Source organism: Microcaecilia unicolor, chromosome 1 (assembly GCF_901765095.1).
Source record: "Microcaecilia unicolor chromosome 1, aMicUni1.1, whole genome shotgun sequence".
In the NCBI taxonomy this organism is placed as follows: Eukaryota; Metazoa; Chordata; class Amphibia; order Gymnophiona; family Siphonopidae; genus Microcaecilia; species Microcaecilia unicolor.
In genome coordinates, this window is record NC_044031.1 from 286,050,699 (window position 1) to 286,075,844 (window position 25,146).

The 25,146-nt window shown below is 50.4% G+C and overlaps 1 protein-coding gene across 4 annotated transcripts in view; it reads left to right on the top strand.

Moving 5' to 3' along the window:
- The window catches only part of ATF7IP (activating transcription factor 7 interacting protein), a 503,125-nt gene that overhangs the window by 284,967 nt on the left and 193,012 nt on the right, over positions 1 to 25,146 (top strand). For all 4 annotated transcript variants that reach the window (XM_030207216.1, XM_030207225.1, XM_030207208.1 and 1 more), the window contains one exon: positions 8,541 to 8,648. In XM_030207216.1, coding sequence (XP_030063076.1) covers positions 8,541 to 8,648 — 108 coding nt within the window. The remainder of the gene's footprint in view (positions 1 to 8,540; positions 8,649 to 25,146) is intronic.

The window sequence follows — 25,146 nt, forward strand, 5'->3', positions numbered from 1 at the left end:
GTGTGGGAGCTTGGAGAAATACCTTATCACTTGTGGAAACTGGTACTTCAAAGCAGACTTCCTGGAACACTACGCCACTGGATGTGGTGACCCACAGGTATCACAGGTCTTGAACTTTTTTTATGTTTGCCTGTCATTTGTTTGTTTTTGGACGTATCTCCCCTTTCTCTTTGTTTTTATTCTGTAAACTGCTTAGATTTTACTTGTTTTAATTTGCGGTATATCAAATAAACTGAACCTGAACTTTTAGTCTGGAATTGAGGATAAGTCCCTGTTGTAATGTCAGTAGACATCACACAACAAATAGGAGATAACTACCTCCTTTGGTTCCCTCAAGTGAATATTTCAAGAACATACAAATAGTCATATTGGGGCAGACAGATGGTCCATCTTGCCCAGTATCTTGTTTCCAGCAGAGGCCAGTCCAGGTCAAGTTTGCTTCCATGTTTATTGGGCCATATCCTGTTATTCAGCAGGTGGGACCTATGGCATATCAGCTGAAATTGCCTGTTACTCTATGATTCATGACATGCTTCACGTGTCTCTCTTGAAGCCTTTTGTATTAAGGAGCAACAGTTGAGATCCTTTATTGACGTTGCCTCGGACACTTGAGTTCGAAATCCAGAGCATCCTTAACTCCCCAGCTGATATGAGGAGACTCTACCATCTAATTTCTTGGAAAGGCTATGGCCCAGAGGAAAATTCTTGGGAACCTGCGACTCAAGTGCATGCACCATTCCTCCCCCAAAGATTCCATTGTATGTTTCCTCACAACCCCAAGTTGGGTCCTGGAAGGAGGAGGCCTTTGGGGAGGGGATATTGTCAAGGCCGCAGTTGTGTCTGGGCCCCCTGACCCAGCTCATGGCATCTTCAGGGCACTTGCTTCCACCCTATCATGATGACTCGCTCGGGTGGCGCTCCCTGTCAGTTTCAGCAAGCTCCGGCCTCTGTGGTTCATGACGCGATGCCGGTGTCCTTCAACGTGTGTGCCGAAGATGTTGCTTTAAAGGAGCAGGCAGCCTGGAGCAGAGGGCAGCGCTCACTGATGATGTTCCTCGGTGGAGGTATTTCAGTCCTTGGACCTTCCTTCAGCTTTGCCTTCACAACAGGTCACCAGAGCCGTGCCTTGTCTTGTCTCTTGTGTAACCTTCCTTGTCTCCTGGTTCCTGCCAAGCTTCAGTCCTGCCCCCCCTTGGGGGGGGGCTTTGCTTAATTGTTTCTAAGAAATTTGCATGTCTGAATTGTCGCTTGTTTATTGTTACTTGGCTTCAATTAAAATGATTTAAACATGAAGGGAATTACAATAATTAAAATGAGATTAATCCATACTCTGTACGACTATAACATTTTCAAAATCTAAAGAGTCATGCAAGTGTCTCAAAAGAAACAATTTTAAAAAGACTGACTGAAATAGTTAATCTAAGTCCAATTTCCTACCCACCACCCTAATCAATTGGGAGACATTACTACTATACATATCTAAATTGGCAGGAATGTATACCCCCAAGTATTTTAGCTGCCCAGTAGCCCAAGTGAGGGGAAAGGACCCAGACCAAGTATGCTTGGGATTTGGACAAGTTAAGCGTAAAGCTGGATACTTCACCATAAGTGTGAATAGAACAAAGCAATTTGTGAAGTAAAGGAGGCCAATTGGTTCAGACTAGCAATAAGTCATCGACAAGGACTTTAACGCAAGGACCCACCTGCACCCCAGCAATCCCCAGAGAGGACTGAATATGACAAAGCAGCGGTTCAAGTGATGATGCAAAAAGCAAGGGGGAAGGGGACACCCCTGACATGCGCCACTTCTAATAGGAAAGGGCGGAGGCTGAATTACATTTATCAGTAGGGCAGCCTGGGGCCCCTCATACATTGCCCGTATAGCCTGATAGTACCACCCTTGGAAGCCCACAAAAGAAAGCACTTCATGGAGAAAAGGCCATTTAACTTTATCAAAAGCCTTCTGTGCATCAAGGCTTTCAAGTAAGGCATTCTCGTCCTTGTTTTTGCACCGAGACAAGCAAATGCTGCACATTAAGGACTGAGGGGCGTCAGTTAACAATTCCCATCTGTTCCTCGCCCGTTAATTGAGGAAGAAACCCAGCCAAGCAATCAGCCAGGATCAGGGAGAACAATTTCAAATCCACATTTAGCAGTGAAATTGGATGATAGGAACCTGGCAAGTCTAGCAGTTTAACGGGCTTAAGGAGAATACTAATTAAGGCCATGTTTTCATGGGGCGGAAAGAAACCTTTAGCCACAACAGCAGTATAATAGGCCAACAGTGGGCGAAGGACTTGCAACGTAATTTTATAAAATTCACTGGTATAGATGCCTTGACCTGGTGCCTTATATAAAGGAGCATTTTTAATGGTCTGTTGCAGTTTCGCAGTGAGCAGCATATTCAGAACAGAAACCTATTTGGGAGTTAATCAAGACATGCCAGAGCCCTCCATGTAAGTGGCCAGGGAATCAGGTGAGGCCCCACTTACCTCCCCATCATACATTTGAGTTAAAAAGAACTGGACAAAACATCAGCGAGTTCTGCACCCCAAGTAATTGTGCTGCCGTCTTCCCCCCTTAATGCTAGAGTATGCCATCCACCCCCCAGCTGCTTGATCATACATGCCAACAGTCTCCAGGCTTATTCCCAAAAGCATGAAAGCAGTATTTCCGATAAGCATGCAAGGCATTCTCTTGTGGATTAACATGTTGAGAGCCGCCTGTAAGAGTGTCACGAACAGCACTAGTAGGCACCCATATAAAATCAAACTTTGCCTGGCGGAGTTGCCGCTACAGCTGAATAGTGCCTTCTGCCATGCGTTTATTCCTAGCACCGGTGTAAGCAATCATGGCTCCGTGCAGGGCTACTTTTGCAGTAGGCCAAAACAATAAGATTCAGCGCATGTTCATTAAAAGACAAATCCTCCCACTGGGCCAAGTGATTTATTTATTTATTTGTTTTATTTATTTATTTGTTGCATTTGTATCCCACATTTTCCCTCCTATTTGCAGGCTCAATGTGGCTTACATTATGCCGCGCCATTTCCGGGATGAGAAATACAAAGTGGTATTGCATTAAAGTTCATAAGTGATAGAGTAAATTAAGCATTCAGGTATGGAGAGTTCATTACTGGAATGAGTAGAGTGTGGTAGCCGTGTTAGTCCACTCTTAAGGTTATCAATAGAAATCAAACAAAATAAAACATGGAAAAGAAAATAAGATGATACCTTTTTTATTGGACATAACTTAATACATTTCTTGATTAGCTTCCCACCCTGTCAGACTGTCATAGTAATGCTTGAATGTTTTCACTTATATACACTGTCAGCTAGCTCATTTGCTTATTTCCCATCTGAGGAAGAAGGGCAACCTTCGAAAGCTAATCAAGAAATGTATTAAGTTATGTCCAATAAAAAAGGTATCATCTTATTTTTCTTTTCCATGTTTTATTTTGTTTGATTTCTATTGATTACTAGAATGAGAAATAAAGTGGTATTGCGTTTAAAGTTCATTAGTGACAAAGTAAGCAATCAAGTATAGAGCGTTTGGTTTTGTTCAGTTCTGGTATAAATTTCGTTGTTTATGAAAGTCCTCATTCTTATATAGATAACTCGGAAAATGCCGTCCTGGATGTTGGGCATAAAAAGGATCGATCTTCAAATCCACTCATACCATGTTGTAATCAGAAACCTCTAGGGGCCCCACATGTGGAATCAACGAAAACATGGACATTCACACCAGAATACAATCAAGTTGAGACATCATACCATGAGATCTAGATAGGAGCATGTAGTCACGTTCAGTGGGGTGGTATAAACGCCAAGGATTTACCAAGTTCAATGTGTGGCTAAGATGAAAAAAAGAAGAGGCTCCCTGGCAAGACAAATACCCCGCCCGATAGAAAGATCCAAAACTGGGTCCATGATTAACTTAAGATCTCCCAGTTAAAACAGGGCTTGGTCAGCATACGGTGTACAGAGCCTCACAATTTTCCTATGGAAAGCAAAAAAGACATTAGGCCCATAAACTACTAAGAGAGTGAAGGTTTTCCCTTGGAGAAGCAGGTTAAGGAACAACAAGCACCCTTCAGTATCTTTATAAATGGAGGAGACTTCAAAGGGCAAAAACTTGCGGATCAGTACAGCAATCCCACCCCTATGCCCAGCAGCAGATACACCTGTCCCACCCAGGAACATTTCAGTTTCTTATGCTCTGAATCCAAGTGTCTAGTTTCTTGGAGGCAGGCAATATGTACCGCTTGGCAGTTAAATGCTGCCAGAATTTTAGTTCTCTTAATTGGCGAGGTGATACTGCCTACATTCCAGGAGGTTAGCCTAGTTGTGGCAAATGTCCCAACTACAGTATCAAATCAGGAAGAGGTGAAGGCTGCTGCGAAGAAATAAAGACCAAACTCCAATGGCGCCCAGCTTCTCTCGGGAGGACATAAAAAGCAATTTCCTGCAGTTCCAAGTAAACCTGTCCTCCCAACACAAAATCCCACCCCCTCCAATTCCCAAACCAACAACTTCCACTAACAAGCCCATAGACCCACCAGCACAAAACACACTAGCCAGCTGGACATACGTTACATGCCAGGGGACCTTCGACCCTCCTGCCCTTAAAGAGCAAGCATACTAAACATCAATCAAAACTGAAGTCATTTCTCCGTACACCTGAGGAAGAAATATCGTTAATTCATACACTATGAGCATCCACAAACAAACAGACCCTGTCATTTAGAGCCTGTCCAATCAAAAGTGAAAACAGTCCAAACAGAAAGTTCAAGTTGTTGAAGCCACCCCAGAACAAGCAAGGTCAGCTATGTAGTCGCGCTGTTTGTGGTAAGTCAAATGCATGCCATTGACTCTCAGCATATAATTTAAGCGTGGCCGGATAGATGAGAATGAAGCGGTAATTAAGCTCACTGAGATGAACACACACAGGTGTAAAATGGCACCGCTTCTCCTGGAGGGCCTGTGAATAGTCTTGAAAAATATTGATAGTAACCCCCTCATACTCCAAGGAGTTTCTCTTACTGCAAAATTGATGGAGGATAGCCTGCTTGTGAAGATAGTTGTGTACTTTTACTATTAGCACTTGTGGCCTAACTGCACCTTCTTGTCTATGGCCTAGATGGTGTGCACGTTCCAGGCACATGGGGCCCAAGGCGTCGGGAGTTGTACATTCCTTTTGAAGCTGTGCTTCCAGTAAGGACCTCAAACACTGACCCAGTAAGGTCTCCGGCACACGTACTAAGCACAAGTTGTTGTGTTGGGACAGATTCTCCAGGTCCTCAGTTTTTAGCACTTGGAGGGGCATAATCGAAAAGGGCGCCAAAGTTTTCTGAGGACGTCCCGGCAAAGGGGCGGGGAAATCCGTATTACCGAAACAAGATGGGCGTCCATCTTTCGTTTTGACAATACGGTTGGGGACGGCCAAATCACGAAATTTAGGTCAACCTTAGAGATGGTCGTACCTGATTTTCGGCGATAATGGGAACCGAAGATACCCAGCTCAGAAACGACCAAATCCAAGCCATTTGGGCGTGTGAGGAGCCAGCATTGTTAATGCACTGGTCCCCCTGACATGCCAAGACACCAACCGGGCACCCTAGCGGGCACTGCAGTGGACTTCATAAATTGCTCCCAGGTGCATAGCTCCCAAACCCACTCCCCACAACTGTAGACCACTACCATAGCCCTAAGGTGTGAAGGGGGGCACCTACATGTGGGTACAAAGGGTTTTGAAGGGCTCACATTTACCACCACAAGTGTAACAGGTAGGGGTGGGATGGGCCTGGAGGCCCAGGCCAAACATATTCCACTAATTAGAAAAGAAAGACGGAACTCCAAAAGACAGCCGGCCTGGTTGAAAAATGAGGTGAAGGAAGCTATTAGGGCTAAAAGAAATGCCTTCAGAAAATGGAAGAAGGAACCGTCTGAAAATAACAAGAAGCAGCATAAGGAGTGTCAAAGCAAATGCAAGGCGCAGATAAAGAAGGCCAAGAGGGACTACGTAAAAAAGATAGCATTAGGGACAAAAAAACATAGTAAAAAAAAATTTTCAGTATATTAAAAGCAGGAAGCCGGCAAAAGAATCGGTTGGGCTGCTGGATGACCGAGGGGTAAAAGGGGTGATCAAGGAAGACAAAGATGTAGCGGAGAGATTGAATGAATTCTTTGCTTCGGTCTTCACCGAGGAAGATTTGGGTGGGATACCGGTGTCAGAAATGATATTTCAAGCGGACGAGTCGGAGAAACTTACTGACTTCACGGTAAACCTGGAGGACGTAATGGAGCAGTTCAGCAAACTGAAGAATAGCAAATCTCCTGGACCAGATGGTATTCATCCTAGAGTACTGATAGAACTGAAAAATGAGCTTGCGGAGCTACTGCTAGTGATATGTAATTTATCCTTAAAATCGAGCGTGGTACCGGAAGATTGGAGGGTGGCCAATGTAACGCCCATTTAAAAAAAAAAAGGTTCCAGGGGAGATCCGGGAAATTATAGACTGGTGAGTCTGACGTCGGTGCCGGGGAAAATGGCAGAGGCTATTATTAAAAACAAAATTACAGAGCACATCCGAGGACATGGATTACTGAGACCGAGTCAGCACGGCTTTTGTGTGGGGAAATCTTGCCTGACCAATTTACTTCAATTCTTTGAAGGAGTAAACAAACATGTGGACAGAGGGGAGCCGGTTGATATTGTATATCTGGATTTTCAAAAGGCGTTGGACAAGGTACCTCATGAAGGGCTACAGTGGAAATTGGAGTGTCATGGGATAGGAGGAAAAGTCCTATTGTGGATTAAAAACTGGTTGAAGGATAGGAAACAGAGAGTGGGGTTAAATGGGCAGTATTCACAATGGAGAAGGGTAGTTAGTGGGGTTCCTCAGGGGTCTGTGCTAGGACTGCTGCTTTTTAATTTATTTATAAATGATTTAGAGATGGGATTAACTAGCGAGGTAATTAAATTTGCTGATGACACAAAGTTATTCAAAGTCGTTAACTCACGACAGGATTGTGAAAAATTACAGAAGGACCTTACGAGACTGGGAGACTGGGCGGCTAAATGGCAGATGACGTTTAATGTGAGCAAGTGCAAGGTGATGCATGTGGGAAAAAAAGAACCCGAATTATAGCTACATCATGCAAGGTTCCACGTTAGGAGTTACGGACCAAGAAAGGGATCTGGGTGTCGTCGTCGATAATACACTGAAACCTTCTGCTCAGTGTGCTGCTGCAGCTCGGAAAGCAAATAGAATGTTGGGTATTATTAGGAAAGGTATGGAAAACAGGTGCGAGGATGTTATAATGCCGTTATATCGCTCCATGGTGCGACCGCACCTTGAGTATTGTGTTCAATTCTGGTCTCCGCATCTCAAGAAAGATATAGTGGAATTGGGAAAGGTGCAGCGAAGGGCGATGAAAATGATAGCGGGGATGGGACGACTTCCTTATGAAGAAAGACTAAGGAGGCTAGGGCTTTTCAGCTTGGAGAAGAAACGGCTGAGGGGAGATATGATAGAGGTATATAAAATAATGAGTGGAGTGGAACAGGTGGATGTGAAGCGTCTATTCACGCTTTCCAAAAATACAAGGACTAGGGGGCATGCGATGAAACTACAGTGTAGTAAATTTAAAAGAAACCGGAGAAAATATTTCTTCACCCAACGCGTAATTGAACTCTGGAATTTGTTGCCGGAGAACGTGGTGAAGGCGGTTAGCTTGGCAGAGTTTAAAAAGGGGTTAGACAGTTTCCTAAAGGACAAGTCCATAAACCGCTACTAAATGGACTTGGGAAAAATCCACAATTCCAGGAATAACATGTATAGAATGTTTGTACGTTTGGGAAGCTTGCCAGGTGCCCTTGGCCTGGATTGGCCGCTGTCGGGGACTGGATGCTGGGCTCGATGGACTCTTGGTCTTTTCCCAGTGTTTCATTACTAACGTACTTATGTACTTACCGCTGAAAAAATAACACCAGCTCAGAGCAGGCATTAAGATGTTTGAAGAGAGGATTTCTCATGATTCTTTGTTTAAAATCTGCCAGGTATTATATAATTTGGAAGCAGAAGGAAGCTTGTGCAAGCCACTAAGCACTGGTAATGAGAGACAAATGTGTGCGAGTCAGAGCAAACCCAAAAGTGAAAGCATACATTAGCACCTGTTTCCCGCAAAACTCTTCAGCGTATGCACCAAGCACATTCCCCCCCCCCCCCCCCCCCCCCATTTTTCACTTTTACAGCGCATATATAATTTGAATACCATTTTCTTTGAGCATTAATGAGATAGGTTTTGATAGATTTTTGCGCTGTTCTAGTGGTATTGTTTCTGCGCAGTTGGCTTACTGCTGGAATTCCGAGCATCGGCCCATTGGTTCTTGATTTTCAAAAGCATGAGAATTGTCTTTGATGTTCAATTCATGTCACTCAGATGATTATGTAGAGAATCGAATTTCATCTTACTCTTTCTGCTTTGAAGTAAGAACCTTATATACAATGTGAATAAATCGGTATTTAATGTCTTTTCAGGGCCTTCTTCCAACCAGCCAATCCAGCGCCTTCCAAGTACTACACAATCACCAGCTGGACAAACTCCCACAAGGGCTGCACCAGACTGGAAGCTGATCAGACAAAGAAGTAAGTATTGGGATCTGGTTGATACTGTAGGAGGGAAATTTTATAACAGGGTACCTAGATTAATAGGGCAAGAAGGTGCTTGTTTTTTTTGCATATTTTATAACCATAACCATGTCTTCCTCAAAGATTTGATGAAAGAGTGATTTTTAACTGTGTTGAAGCTGAGAAGGTTTAGTGTGCAGAACACAGATCGTATGGTCGGTCCCTTAGAATTGCACTATCTTAAGAGGAATATAATGCAAAGTGCTTTTTAGCCAGTCGCACAAATCCATCATGTTTCAAGTTGTATTATAAAGTTTAATATCTGAAGGGATAATCTTTCTTGCTTCTAAGTATTCATCAAAAATTATAGATAAATTTTGTAAGTTCACTAACTCTAGGAACTCCTTATGAAAAGCTTTGCAAGAGATTAATAAGTTGGCCTTAGTTTCAGCACTTCTTAATGGGGATGCTGAGAACGAATACTGAAGGCCCAATTCCCACTCTGAGGTAGGGTTATACTATGAATTTGGGTATCACTATTCCTAGTGACTTGAATTTACTTTACCAATTTAATGCCCAAGTTTTTTTTTTAAGATATACAAAATATCCTTGGAATTGCACAATATTGGCTTTTTAGGAAAGCAGTTTTGGTCAGCCTCTAATCCCTTTTATCATATGATTTCAGTACTGAACTATTACCCCTATTTCTGTGCCAAAAAGATGTTATACCATAGTGTCCCACAGATCAGTCCAGTGGGTTGTATCCTTCTACCAGCAGGTGGAGATAGAACTTCAGAGGTTTACTATATGTGGTCATGTGCAGCCACCTTAACCTCAGTATTCTGTCTATCAGCAGGTGGATCAACATATCCTGTGCTTCTCCGAGGACAAGCAGGCTGCTTGTTCTCACGACTGGGCGACGTCCGCGGCAGCCCCCACCAACCGGAAAAGGCTTCGCGGGACGGTCGGCACGCAGGGCACGCCCACCGCGCATGCGCGGCCGTCTTCCCGCCCGTGCGCGACCGCTCCCGCCAGTTCCTTTTTTTCCGCGTCTGGAGAGAGTTGTGCTTTGCCGCTCTCTCTGTTTTCAGCCGCCGGATTTTCGATCGCGTTTACGCGGATCGTTGCTTTTTCTCTTCGTTTTTGTTACCGCCGGTTTCTTTTTCAAAAAAAAAAAAAAAAAAACCTGAGTGTGTGGAGCACGCGCTCCCTTTTTTCCCTCGTTTCCAGCGGGGACGCCGCGTTGCGGCCTAGTGGCCGCACGATCGTTTTCTTTTTTCGAGGTGTGATTTCAGCCACCATTGACGACTTTGACTTCGCCGACGCGATTTTTCCGTCGATGTCCTCGAAGGTCCCGAGTGGATTTAAAAAGTGTGGTCGCTGCGGCCGGCCGATCTCGCAGACCGACACCCACGCTTGGTGCCTCCAGTGCCTCGGGCCGGAGCACAATATCAAGTCGTGTTCCCTGTGTCTCGGTCTCCGGAAACGGACTCAGGTTGCGAGGCAAGTTCTGCGGGACCGTCTTTTTGGAACTTGCGCCGGCCCCTCGACGTCGACCTCGACGGCATCGGTATCGACACCCGGTCCTTCGGTACCGGTATCGATGCCCGAGACATCGGCACCGATGGCATCGACCCCAGGAGAACAGGTCCCGTCGGCCCGCCGGCGAAGGTAGAGGTGAGCGGCCGCGTGGGCAGTCGGCCCCGGTCACTCCCTCAGCCCGTGGCCCACGGGACCGAACCCTGTCTGACCCGGCTCCTCGGGACCGAGGGGGATCGTCCTCCTCCTCCTCCATACCTCCCGGCGCCGGTGACGCGCATCGAAAGAAAAACAAGAAGCGTCGTCACCGGTCGCCCTCGGTGCATCCGGACATCGGAGAGGAGGCGACGCCGAAGCGTCATCGTCGAGAGGAGAGGTCCCCGTCGGTTGTGGAGGTACCGACGCGTCAGGGTTCCGGCACCTCGGTGCCGTCTCCTGGCCCCCATCAGCTTCTGGCACCGACACCCTTACCGGCCCCACCGCCTTTCCCGGCAGCGGGCCTGGACGAGTGCCTCAGAGCCATCCTTCCGGGGATCTTGGAAGGGCTGATGCGCCAGGCTGTGCACCCCCGGCGCCGATGTCTGTGGCGCCGGCGAGCTCTAGCCCGGCGCCGGGGCCGTCGACACCGCCGCCGCTTGCGGCGCCGGTCTCGACCGCCACGCAGGTGGAGTCCCCGTCGACGTCGATGGAGGGAGCTCCGTCCCCGCCGGCGCGGGAGTCCACCGCTCGACGACACCGAGACCTCGGTGCCTCGACGTCGAGCCGGGCCCGGTTCAGGACTCAGCTCCACGAGCTTATGTCCGATACAGAGGATGAGGCCTCGTGGGGGGAAGAAGAGGACCCTAGATATTTCTCCTCAGAGGAGTCTACGGGCCTTCCCTCGGACCCCACGCCTTCACCGGAGAGGAAGCTCTCACCTCCTGAGAGTCTCTCCTTTGCCTCCTTTGTGCGGGATATGTCTATTAGCATTCCCTTTCCCGTGGTCTCTGTGGAAGAGCCGAGGGCCGAGATGCTCGAGGTCCTCGACTATCCATCACCACCTAGAGAGTCCTCCACGGTACCGCTGCACAATGTCCTCAAGGAGACACTGCTTCGGAACTGGGTGCGACCGTTAACTAACCCCACCATTCCCAAGAAAGCAGAGTCCCAGTACAGGATCCACTCTGACCCAGAGTTAATGCGGCCCCAATTGCCCCATGACTCGGCGGTCATGGATTCTGCTCTCAAGAGGGCACGGAGTTCGAGGGATACCGCCTCGGCGCCCCCGGGGCGGGAGTCTTGCACTCTGGACTCGTTTGGGAGGAAGGCCTACCAATCCTCCATGCTCGTGACCCGCATCCAGTCATACCTGCTCTATATGAGCATCCACATGCGGACTAATGTGCAACAACTGGCGGACCTGGTCGATAAGCTCCCGCCGGAGCAGTCCAGGCCTTATCAGGAGGTGGTCAGGCAGCTGAAGGCGTGCAGAAAGTTCCTGTCCAGGGGTATCTATGACACCTGTGACGTGGCATCTCGTGCTGCGGCCCAAGGTATAGTGATGCGCAGGCTCTCATGGCTGCGTGCCTCTGACCTGGACAACCGCACCCAGCAGAGACTGGCTGACGTCCCTTGCCGGGGGGATAACATTTTTGGTGAGAAGGTCGAGCAGATGGTGGACCAACTGCATCAGCGGGAAACCGCTCTCGACAAGCTCTCCCACCGGGCGCCTTCAGCATCCACCTCAGCAGGTGGACGTTTTTCCCGGGCCCGGCAGGCTGCACCCTATTCTTTTGCAAAGCGTAGGTACAACCAGCCGGCCCGAAGGCCTCGTCAGGCACAGGGACAGCCCCAGCGCGCTCGTTCCCGTCAACAGCGTGCGCCTAAGCAGCCCCCTGCGCCTCCACAGCAAAAGCCAGGGACGGGCTTTTGACTGGATCCACGGGAACATAGCCGCCCTCAAAGTGTCCGTACCGGACGATCTGCCGGTCGGGGGGAGGTTAAAATTTTTTCACCAAAGGTGGCCTCTCATAACCTCCGACCAGTGGGTTCTCCAAATAGTGCGGTGCGGATACGTCCTGAATTTGGCCTCCCTGCCTTCCAAATTGTCCTCCGGGAGCTCAATCCTTCAGCTCCCATCACAAGCAGGTACTTGCAGAGGAACTCTCCGCCCTTCTCAGCGCCAATGCGGTCGAGCCCGTACCACCCGGGCAGGAAGGGCAGGGATTCTATTCCAGGTACTTCCTTGTGGAAAAGAAAACAGGGGGGATGCGTCCCATCCTAGACCTGAGAGGCCTGAACAAATTCCTGGTCAAAGAAAAGTTCAGGATGCTTTCCTTGGGCACCCTTCTGCCAATGATTCAGAAAAACGATTGGCTATGTTCCCTGGATTTAAAGGATGCATATACTCACATCCCGATACTGCCAGCTCACAGACAGTATCTCAGATTCCGCCTGGGCGCACGGCACTTTCAGTATTGTGTGCTGCCCTTTGGGCTCGCCTCCGCCCCACGAGTGTTTACAAAGTGCCTCGTGGTGGTGGCGGCGTACCTACGCAGGCTGGGAGTGCACGTGTTCCCATATCTCGACGATTGGCTGGTCAAGAACACCTCGGAGGCAGGAGCCCTCCGGTCCATGCAGTGCACTATTCAACTCCTGGAGCTGCTGGGGTTTGTGATAAATTACCCAAAGTCCCATCTCCAGCCAACCCAGTCTCTGGAATTCATAGGAGCTCTGCTGAATACCCAGACGGCTCAGGCCTTCCTTCCCGAAGCGAGGGCCAACAACCTCCTGTCCCTCGCTTCGCAGACCAGAGCGTCTCAGCAGGTCACAGCTCGGCAGATGTTGAGACTTCTGGGTCATATGGCCTCCACAGTTCATGTGACTCCCATGGCTCGTCTTCACATGAGATCTGCTCAATGGACCCTAGCTTCCCAGTGGTTCCAAGCCACCGGGAATCTAGAAGATGTCATCCGCCTCTCCACCAGTTGCCGCACTTCACTGCTCTGGTGGACCATCCGGACCAATTTGACCCTGGGACGTCCATTCCAAATTCCGCAGCCCTCGAAGGTGCTGACGACGGATGCATCTCGCCTGGGTTGGGGAGCTCATGTCGATGGGCTTCACACCCAGGGTCTGTGGTCCCTCCAGGAAAAGGATCTGCAGATCAACCTCCTGGAGCTCCGAGCGATCTGGAACGCGCTGAAGGCTTTCAGAGATCGGCTGTCCTGCCAAATTATCCAAATTCGGACAGACAATCAGGTTGCAATGTATTACGTCAACAAGCAGGGGGGCACCGGATCTCGCCCCCTGTGTCAGGAAGCCGTCGGGCTGTGGCGCTGGGCGTGCCAGTTCGGCATGCTCCTCCAAGCCACATACCTGGCAGGCGTAAACAACAGTCTGGCCGACAGACTGAACAGAGTCATGCAACCGCACGAGTGGTCGCTCCATTCCAGAGTGGTACGCAAGATCTTCCGAGAGTGGGGCACCCCCTCGGTGGACCTTTTCGCCTCTCAGACCAACCACAAGCTGCCTCTGTTCTGTTCCAGACTTCAGACACACGGCAGGCTAGTGTCGGACGCCTTTCTCCTCCATTGGGGGACCGGCCTCCTGTATGCTTATCCTCCCATACCTTTGGTGGGGAAGACCTTACTGAAGCTCAAGCACGACCGCGGCACCATGATTCTGATAGCGCCCTTTTGGCCCCGTCAGATCTGGTTCCCTCTTCTTCTGGAGTTGTCCTCAGAAGAACCGTGGAGATTGGAGTGTTTTCCGACTCTCATTTCGCAGAACGACGGAGCGTTACTGCACCCCAACCTTCAGTCTCTGGCTCTCACGGCCTGGATGTTGAGGGCGTAGACTTCGCTGCGTTGGGTCTGTCGGAGGGTGTCTCCCGGGTCCTGCTTGCCTCCAGGAAGGACTCCACTAAAAAGAGTTACTTTTTCAAGTGGAGGAGGTTTGTCGTTTGGTGTGAGAGCAAGGCCCTAGAACCTCGTTCTTGCCCTGCACAGAACCTGCTTGAATACCTTCTACACTTATCAGAGTCTGGCCTCAAGACCAACTCAGTAAGGAATCACCTTAGTGCGATTAGTGCTTACCATTATCGTGTGGAAGGTAAAGCCATCTCTGGAGAGCCTTTAGTCGTTCGATTCATGAGAGGCTTGCTTTTGTCAAAGCCCCCTATCAAGCCTCCTACAGTGTCATGGGATCTCAACGTCGTCCTCACCCAGCTGATGAAACCTCCTTTTGAGCCACAGAATACCTGCCATCTGAAGTACTTGACCTGGAAGGTCATTTTCTTGGTGGCAGTTACTTCAGCTCGTAGGGTCAGTGAGCTTCAAGCCCTAGTAGCTCATGCTCCATATACCAAATTTCATCACAACAGAGTAGTGCTCCGCACCCACCCAAAGTTCCTGCCGAAGGTGGTGTCGGAGTTCCATCTTAACCAGTCAATTGTCTTGCCAACATTCTTCCCCAGGCCGCATACCCGCCCTGCTGAACGTCAGTTGCACACATTGGACTGCAAGAGAGCATTGGCCTTCTACTTGGAGTGGACACAGCCCCACGGACAGTCCGCCCAATTGTTTGTTTCTTTCGACCCTAACAGGCTAGGGGTCGCTGTCGGGAAACGCACCATCTCCAATTGGCTAGCAGATTGCATTTCCTTCACTTACGCCCAGGCTGGGCTGGCTCTTGAGGGTCATGTCACGGCTCATAGTGTTAGAGCCATGGCAGCGTCAGTGGCCCACCTAAAGTCAGCCACTATTGAAGAAATTTGCAAAGCTGCGACGTGGTCATCTGTCCACACATTCACATCTCATTACTGCCTCCAGCAGGATACCCGACGGGACAGTCGGTTCGGGCAGTCGGTGCTGCAGAATCTGTTTGGGGTGTAAATCCAACTCCACCCTCCAGGACCCAAATTTATTCTGGTCAGGCTGCACTCTCAGTTAGTTGTTCTTCGTAGGTCAATTTCTGTTATACCCTCGCCGTTGCGAGGTTCAATTGACCTGGGTTCTTGTTTTGAGTGAGCCTGAGAGCTAGGGATACCCCAGTCGTGAGAACAAGCAGCCTGCTTGTCCTCGGAGAAAGTGAATGATACATACCTGTAGCAGGTGTTCTCCGAGGACAGCAGGCTGATTGTTCTCACCTACCCTCCCTCCTCCCCTTTGGAGTTGTGTTTCATATTTTATTGCTTGTCATTCAACTGGCGGGAGCGGTCGCGCACGGGCGGGAAGACGGCCGCGCATGCGCGGTGGGCGTGCCCTGCGTGCCGACCGTCCCGCGAAGCCTTTTCCGGTTGGTGGGGGCTGCCGCGGACGTCGCCCAGTCGTGAGAACAATCAGCCTGCTGTCCTCGGAGAACACCTGCTACAGGTATGTATCATTCACTATCACTCTGGATGGTGTTTGCTCCTAGCCTGTTCCCGCAGGTTTAGTTGAACTGGGGGTCTGGGCTGTTGATGCTAGCCTGATTGGGGTACACCTGGTGGGGCCAGTTCACCCCCCCCCCCCCCCCCCCCCCCCCGTTTCTTAGCCTCTCTGGCCTTGTTTGACCATGCTCTTCTCATATCTTTGGAAGTTGCTTTCTAGCCCAGCCAAAATAGGGCTTGAGCTGGGGGTCTTTTTTTTTTTTTTTTTTTCCTTACATTTGTACCCCACGCTTTCCCACTCATAGCAGGTTCAATGCGGCTTACATATTTTATTCAGGTACTTATTTGTACCTGGGGCAATGGAGGGTTAGGTGCCTTGCCCAGAGTCACAAGGAGCTGCCTGTGTCTGCAGTGGGAATCCTTTGCAGCGCTTGACCAGTTTGGGGCACACCTGGTGGTGAACGATCCCTCCCATACCCCTTTCCCCCCTCTCAGCCCTCCCAGCATGCCGGCATTTTCATCCTCTTCATTGGAACTCCTGCCTCTGAAAAAACCCCCAACCATTTGTTTCTGCAATGCGCTGCCTCCGGCGGCTTGTCTGACACAGGAAGTCTTAATTGTTTTTTTTTTGTTTTTTTTTTGTTTTGTTTCAATAGTTTTTTATTAATAAACAACAGAATAAACATTACTTCCACCATTCAAAGCAGACATTTGAATAATTCCTCAATAGTATACAATGCTATACATCTCTCATTCTAAGCATTCTCTCTTATTAAGCAACTATAAATCTGCAAATGAACAAATACAAACTTTAATTTGTTATTTCTCCCCCCCCCCCCACCCTTCCCCAACCCCCCCTTACCCTCCCTCCCCTCTCCCATCACACATCTATTGCTAACTCACTTGGGTCATGGCTCTTATGTGTGTCCAGAGTTCATCGTTCATATTATAATTTCCTAACCTTTTGTCGGTTAGTTTCTCCATCTCCTCAATTAGGGACAGTTTTAGAAGCCAGTCTTGCTCTGTTGGTGCCTCCTGCTGTTTCCAAAACCGAGCAATGACACTCTTTGCAGCTGTCAAGCACATCCTCTTCAAACGTCTTTGCCATTTAGCTCCTCGTCTGTTCCCTAAGCCCAACAGGCACCACTGAGGCTCACACAGAAAGTTCTTGCCTGTGTGGGCAGTTATCTTTGCAGTAATAGTTTGCCAATACACTTGTAATTTCCCACAGGACCACCAAATATGTAAAAAGGTTCCCACATCCGTTAAACATCTCCAACAATACTGTGAGGCCCCTGGAAACATCACATGCAGCCTATGTGGGGTAAAATACCATCTCGAGAGTACCTTGAAGGCATTTTCTTTCAGCAACACACATGTCGATGCTTTGTTAACTTCCAAAATAATGGCCTTCCACTCATGTACTGTTAATTCCTTCTGCAAATCCCTTTCCCATCTAGTCATATACAAACATTTCTCAAAACTCCTACCCCTTATATATTTATACAACTTAGATATAACTCCCTTCATTGTTCCCAGAGAGCCCCACAAGTTCTCTAATTCTTCATGATCCTCTGGATCCTTTCGTAACCATCCTTGTGTATGAATGTAATGTTGGACCTGTAAATAAAAGAATCTATCCCTATCCAAAACCCCATAATCTTCCTTGAGCTCTGTAAACAATCTCATTTTCCCATCTTCTAATAAATCTCGAAACCTCAATATGCCCCTCTCAGCCCACCTCTTTGCTACCGGATTTCCCAACCCCACCCTAAATGTAGGTTCCCCCCGAATATAAGCGTATGTAGATGTATTTCTAGTTTTCCAAAAGCGTGTCCTAAGGGAACCCCATAGTGTCAATAAATGCCCAACAAACGGATTGGTAGTGAGCCTGCCAATAGTGGGGTAAGTTGAGGATGCCCATATTACTGACTGCAGGCTATGCTGCTGCACCATCTCCTGATCCATGTATGCTACCACTGACCATTTCTCCTGACCCCACGTGGATATAAGTTTCAGTTGTGCTGCCCAATAATACCACTCAAGGTTCGGTACCCCTCTCCCACCCAACTCTGTCGACCGCCAAAGCAGCTTCCTACTGAGCCTCGGAGCTCTGCCCCCCCAAATAAACTTCAATATTGCTTGTTGTAGGATCCTCAACTCCCTCCCAGGGACCGCTACCGGCAATGTCTGAAACAGGAACAAAAGTCTAGGCAATACATTCATCCTAATTGATGCTATCCTTCCCCACCAGGACACCCACTTACCCATCCAACCCTCCATATCCTTACGTATTTGGTGGAATAACGGTATGTAATTTAGCTGGTATAGCTGAGGGATCTGAACAGGTATTTTCACTCCTAAATATTTAATATTATCCCTCTGCAATCTAAAAGGAAATTTACGTGCGAGCTCTTCCATCCTATGTTGTGCTATGGACACCCCAATCATTTCAGATTTGTCATAGTTTATCTTAAAACCAGAAAGCCTACTGAACTCTTCCAACAATATAGGGAGATTCAACCCCGGATTGTTTACAAAGAATAGCACATCATCAGCAAATAAAGCCAATTTGTGTTCAGAACCACCTATCATAATTCCTGGAATGTCAACTGATTCCCGCACCCTCTGAGCCAAAGGCTCAATCGAGAGTGCAAATAGCAGTGGTGACAGCGGGCACCCTTGTCTAGTTCCCCGTTCAATCTGGAAAGCTGGTGTATACCCCCCATTGACTTTAATTCTAGCCACTGGCTGCTCATATAACCGCTGTAGCCACCCTATCAACCCCTGACCAAACCCCAGATGTTCCAGCACTTCCCATAAATAGGGCCATTCCACCCTGTCGAACGCTTTATCTGCGTCCGTACTCAAAAAAGCCACTGGGATCCCCCTCTGTTGGGCTACCCACATAACATGTAGGGTGCGTCTAATGTTGTCCGCCACCTGCCGCCCCATGACAAACCCCGATTGGTCAGTGTGAATCAGCGTAGGCAGAACCTTTCCTAACCTATCAGCAATTACCTTGGATAAGATCTTAACATCTAGGTTTATCAGTGAGATGGGGCGATAGGAGCCACACACCGCCGGGTCCCTTCCTGGTTTCAAAAGCAGGGAATCCCTGCTTCATGCATGCTCCCCGGCAACGATTGGCCAGCAAAGCACGCATTCCCAACCCTCAGCAATATGGGCCCCACCTCCCCAACAAAAGTCTTATAGAACCTGGCAGAATAGCCGTCCAGGCCGGGCGCCTTCCCTCCTTGGAGACCCTTAATCACCCGTTGAATCTCCTCAAGATGGAATGGGGCCTCTAATTGTTTGCGTTCCAAACTGGACAGCCTTGGGAGGTGCAACTCCCCTAAACTCTTCCTGATTTCTCCCCCCTCTGCCCCCCTCTCACTACGGTATAAGACCTGATAAAATTTTTCAAACTGATCTCTAATTTCTCCATCTCCATAGTACATCTTGTCTCCTGCCCCTTTAATTTTTGTTATTGTGTGGCTCCTTTGTCTATGCCTCAGAAGATTAGCCAGCATCTGTCCAGATTTATTCCCAAATTCATAAAATTTTTGTTGTAGTATCGTACGTAAAAACTCCACGCGTTCTACTTGCAATTTCTCTAATTCCGCCCTGCACTGTCTTAACTCTCTCAGGACTATCCCAGAACCTCCCTCCTGGTGACGGCATTCCAGCTTCACTAGTCGTGCCCTTAAATCCAATTCCCTCTGCTCTCGTTGCCTCTTTTTCCGTGCTCCCCACTTAATGAGATGACCCCTCACCACAGCCTTCAGGGCATCCCACAATGTACCATCCTGAACCTCACCAGTATCGTTCATAAGCATGTAATCCTGAATGACCTGGCGTATATCCTCCCGCACCCCACCATCCCCCAGAATTAGTTCATTTAATCTCCAAAAAACTTGGCGCCTTTCCTCTGTCAGGCCCTTAAGCTCAAGCTCCACTGGGGCATGGTCTGATGCAGATATGGACCCCACATGTGACTCAGCCAATGGTCCCATAATTGGCGGCTGCACCACACCATGTCAATCCTGGAAGTCTTAATTGTTCTCTGTGGGGACGGTTTGTGCGGCGCCCGAGGCTGTACTCTGGCTCCAGTAATTCTTGCCAGAGAACTCCGTTGGGGGCCTTATGCACTAGGAAGATGTTACTTCCCTTTCTTCTTGCCCAAATGGCTGCGGTGGCACCGCTTCAGTTGCGGTTCCCACCCAGGACCATCGTGATCTGGTGCTGCATGCTTGTTAGTAGAGAATGACACGGGAGTGGGTAATTGCGCGGTAAACAGCAGTAATCCGCAGTAAAAACGCAGGAATCGGAAACATTTTCAAAGTTTTACCGCGGGTGCAAAAGAGGTTATTTCCCCGCCCCACAGGAGCGGAAATAACCCCTGCACCCGTGATACAACAGACACCTACCTTTTTCCCGTCCTCCCTCCCTTCCTTCCAAGTCCAGTGTTGCTTGTTAGCTTGCTCTCCCTCCCCCCCCCCCCCCCCCCCGCCGCCGCTGGGTCCTGTATCGCACTCTCCCTCCCCCCTACAAGCTTCGGTGTTAGTACCCCACATCCCTCCCTTCGTTCCCACAAGGTCCGGCATTGCTCGCTCTCCCCCCACCACCGCCGGGTCCTGTGTCGCACTTTTCCTCCCCCCTCTGCAAGCTCCTGTGTCTCTCCTCCACCTCTCCGCTATGCTTCCCTGCAGCTTTTCCATCTTCCGGGCTGCCAGCAGTGTTAGCAATGTTAAGCACACTGCGTTTGCGTGACCCGGAAGCCTTCTCTCTATTGCGACTTCCTGTTTCCGTGTAGGCAGGTCACTTGCTGCAGAGAGAAGGCTTCCCGGCACACAAAGGCAGCGTGCTTATATTGCTAACGCTGCCAGCAGCCCGGAAGATGGAAAGGCAGCAGGGAAGCATAGCGGAGAGGTGGAGGAGTGACACCGGCGTTTGCAGAGGGGGGAGGGAGAGTGCGACACAGGACGCGGCGGTGTTGGAGTGGGAGAGCAAGCAACACCGGACCTTGTGGGAACGGAGGGAGGGAGAGTGACACCGACTCTGTGGTGGGGAGGCAGGAAGATTGAGTGAGCGACATCGAATTTGGGAGGGGGAGGGAGGGAGGGAAAGCGACACCAGATTTTGTGGGGGGGAGGAGGTGGGGTGGTATGGAGGGAAAGCAACACCAGACTTTGTGGAGGGGGAGAGGGAGGGAAAGCAACACCGGACCTTGGAGGGAAGGAAGAAGGGAGGGAGGGAGAGTGACATGACCTTGGAAAGGGGAAGAGGAAGGAAGAGCACGGGGTATAGAGCCTTGGAAGCAAGTGAAACAGAGACTAAGGTGAGAGAGGGATTAACATAAATATGGGGGGGGGGGGGGATGGACAGACATAAAAAGGTCACTCATCTCCCGTGAAGACAAAACAAAACACAAAAAAAGGCGGAAGACAAACCAAAACAGACCAAAAACAAGGGAGTTAGAGCGCCAGAAAAGTTTAATAGGACCCTATACGGTCCGTGTTTCGGCCAGCAGGCCTTCCTCAGGGGTTTTTTAATATCAACTCACTACTGGTCCCTATTCACCCAAATTTCAGAATAATTTAGCCTCTCTCTCTCAAGCTTCACAGCTGCCACAGTACACAACCTGCTACATGGGTGAATAGGGACCAGTAGTGAGTTGATATTAAAAAACCCCTGAGGAAGGCCTGCTGGCCGAAACACGGACCGTGTAGGGTCCTATTAAACTTTTCTGGCGCTCTAACTCCCTTGTTTTTGGTCTGTTTTGGTTTGTCTTCCGCCTTTTTTTGTGTTTTATAAAAAGGTCACTGCCAGACAGATGTAGAGAAGGAAAGGAAGAAGCCAGGAGGAGGAGAGAGAAGAAATGGTAACGCCAACGTGGAAAAGAATTTAAAGAAGACTGACACGAGGAAAGTGGAAAAGAGACTGGGAATAGCCCAATTAGAAAAATAAAGTGCTCTGACAACAAAGGTAGAAAAGAGATTTTTTTATTTAATACTTTTTAAGGACTGAGATGTGCCTGCTGTGTGAAATGTACGTCTTTACTATTTTTGTATTTTGCAGAGTGCAGGAGAAAATACATTTCTGTTTCTTTTACCAGTGTTTACCTGGCTTTCTCCGAGGACAAGCAGGCTGCTTGTTCTCACGACTGGGTTGACGTCCGCGGCAGCCCCCACCAACCGGAAGAAGCTTCGTGGGACGGTCGGCACGCAGGCCACGCCCACCGCGCATGCGCGGCCGCCTTCCCGCCCGTGCGCGACCGCTCCCGCCAGTTACTTTTTTCCCGCGACTGAGAGAGTGGTGCGTTTGCCTCTCTCTCTGTTCAGCCGCCGGATTTTCGACCGCGTTTACGCGGATCGTCGCTTGGACCGTTCGGTTCCCTCTGTTTTTTGTTTGTATTGTTTAAAAAAAAAAAAAAAAAAAGAAATTTCTTTTTGCGCGTGTGGAGCACGCGCTCCCCCTTTTCCCTCGCTTTCTAGCGGGGACGCCACGTTGCGGCCTAGTGGCCGCTCGGTCGGTTGATTTTTTCGTGGTGTGATTTTAGCCACCATTGCCGACTTTGACTTCGCCGACGCGATTTTTCCGTCGATGTCCTCGAAGGTCCCGAGTGGATTTAAAAAGTGTGGTCGCTGCGGCCGGCCGATCTCGCAGACCGACACCCACGCTTGGTGCCTCCAGTGCCTCGGGCCGGAGCACAATCTCAAGTCGTGCGCTTTGTGTCTCGGTCTCCGGAAACGGACTCAGGTTGCGAGGCAAGTTCTGCGGGACCGTCTTTTTGGAACTTGCGCCGGCCCCTCGACGTCGACCTCGACAGCATCGGTATCGAAGGCCGGTTCTTCGGTACCGGTATCGATGCCCGAGACATCGGCACCGATGGCAGCGACCCCAGGAGAACAGGTCCCGTTGGCCCGCCGGTCCGCCGGTGAGAGTGGGGTTGAGAGGCCGCGTGGGCAGTCGGCCCCGGTCACTCCCTCAACTCGTGAGCCACGGGACCGAACCCTGTCGGACCCGGTACCTCGAGACCGAGGGGGATCGACCTCCTCCTCCTCCATGCCCTCCGGCACCGGTGACGTGCACCGGAAAAAAGATAAGAAGCGCCGTCACCGGGAGCCCTCGGTGCACCCTGAAGAGGAGTCGACGCCGAAGCGTCATCGCAGAGAGGAGAGATCTCCGTCGGTGGTGGAGGTACCGACGCGTCGGGGTTCCGGCACCTCGGTGCCGTCTCCTGGCCCCCAGCAGCTTCTGGCACCGACACCCTTACCGGCCCCACCGCCTTTCCCGGCAGCGGGCCTGGACGAGTGCCTCAGAGCCATCCTTCCGGGGATCCTGGAAGGGCTGATGCGCCAGGCTGTGCCGGCGTCGGGGGTGCTTGCGCCGGCGAGCTCTAGCCCGGCGCCGGGGCTGTCGACACCGCTGCCGCCGTCGACGTCGATGGAGGGAGCTCCGTCCCCGCCGGCGCGGGAGCCCACCGCTCGACGACACCGAGACCTTGGTGCCTCGACGTCGAGCCGGGCCCGGTACCGGACTCAGCTACATGAGCTAATGTCCGATACCGAGGATGAGGACTCGTGGGGGGAAGAGGAGGACCCGAGATATTTCTCCTCAGAGGAGTCTACGGGCCTTCCCTCGGACCCCACGCCGTCACCGGAGAGGAAGCTCTCACCTCCTGAGAGTCTCTCCTTTGCCTCCTTTGTGCGGGATATGTCTATAAGCATTCCCTTTCCCGTGGTCTCTGTGGAAGAGCCGAGGGCCGAGATGCTCGAGGTCCTCGACTATCCATCACCACCTAGAGAGTCCTCCACGGTACCGTTGCACAATGTCCTGAAGGAGACGCTGCTTCGGAACTGGGTGCGACCACTAACTAACCCCACCATTCCCAAGAAAGCAGAGTCCCAGTACAGGATCCACTCTGACCCAGAGCTCATGCGGCCCCAGTTGCCCCATGACTCAGCGGTCGTGGATTCTGCTCTCAAGAGGGCACGGAGTTCGAGGGATACCGCCTCGGCGCCCCCGGGGCGGGAGTCTCGCACTCTGGACTCATTTGGGAGGAAGGCCTACCAATCCTCCATGCTCGTGACCCGCATCCAATCTTACCTGCTCTATATGAGCATCCACATGCGGACCAATGTGCAACAGCTGGCGGACCTGGTCGATAAGCTCCCGCCGGAGCAGTCCAGGCCTTATCAGGAGGTGGTCAGGCAGCTGAAGGCGTGCAGAAAGTTCCTGTCCAGGGGGATTTTTGACACCTGTGACGTGGCATCTCGTGCTGCGGCCCAAGGTATAGTGATGCGCAGGCTCTCATGGCTGCGTGCCTCTGACCTGGACAACCGCACCCAGCAGAGACTGGCTGACGTCCCTTGCCGGGGGGATAATATTTTTGGCGAGAAGGTCGAGCAGATGGTTGACCAACTGCATCAGCGGGAAACCGCTCTCGACAAGCTCTCCCACCGGGCGCCTTCAGCACCCGCCCCCGCGGGCGGGCGTTTTTCCCGGGCTCGGCAGGCTGCACCCTATTCTTTTGCGAAGCGTAGGTACAACCAGCCGGCCCGAAGGCCTCGTCAGGCACAGGGACAGCCCCAGCGCGCTCGTTCCCGTCAACAGCGTGCGCCTAAGCAGCCCCCTGCGCCTCCACAGCAAAAGCCGGGGACGGGCTTTTGACTGGATCCATGGGAACATAGCCGCCCTACAAGTGTCCGTACCGGACGACCTGCCGGTCGGAGGGAGGTTAAAATTCTTTCACCAAAGGTGGCCTCTCATAACCTCCGACCAGTGGGTTCTCCAAATAGTGCGGTACGGATACGCCCTGAATTTGGCCTCCCTGCCTCCAAATTGTCCCCCGGGAGCTCAGTCTTTCAGCTCCCATCACAAGCAGGTACTTGCAGAGGAACTCTCCGCCCTTCTCAGCGCCAATGCGGTCGAGCCCGTACCACCCGGGCAGGAAGGGCAGGGATTCTATTCCAGGTACTTCCTTGTGGAAAAGAAAACAGGGGGGATGCGTCCCATCCTAGACCTGAGAGGCCTGAACAAATTCCTGGTCAAAGAAAAGTTCAGGATGCTTTCCTTGGGCACCCTTCTGCCAATGATTCAGAAAAATGATTGGCTATGTTCCCTGGATTTAAAGGACGCATACACTCACATCCCGATACTGCCAGCTCACAGACAGTATCTCAGATTCCGCCTGGGCGCACGGCACTTTCAGTATTGTGTGCTGCCCTTTGGGCTCGCCTCTGCCCCACGAGTGTTTACAAAGTGCCTCGTGGTGGTAGCGGCCTACCTACGCAAGCTGGGAGTGCACGTGTTCCCGTATCTCGACGATTGGCTGGTCAAGAACACCTCGGAGGCCGGAGCCCTCCGGTCCATGCAGTGCACTATTCAACTTCTGGAGCTGCTGGGGTTTGTGATAAATTACCCAAAGTCCCATCTCCAGCCAACTCAGTCTCTGGAATTCATAGGAGCGCTGCTGAATTCCCAGACGGCTCAGGCCTACCTTCCCGAAGCGAGGGCCACCAATCTCTTGGCCCTGGCTTCGCAGACCAGAGCGTCTCAGCAGATCACAGCTCGGCAGATGTTGAGACTTCTGGGTCATATGGCCTCCACAGTTCATGTGAC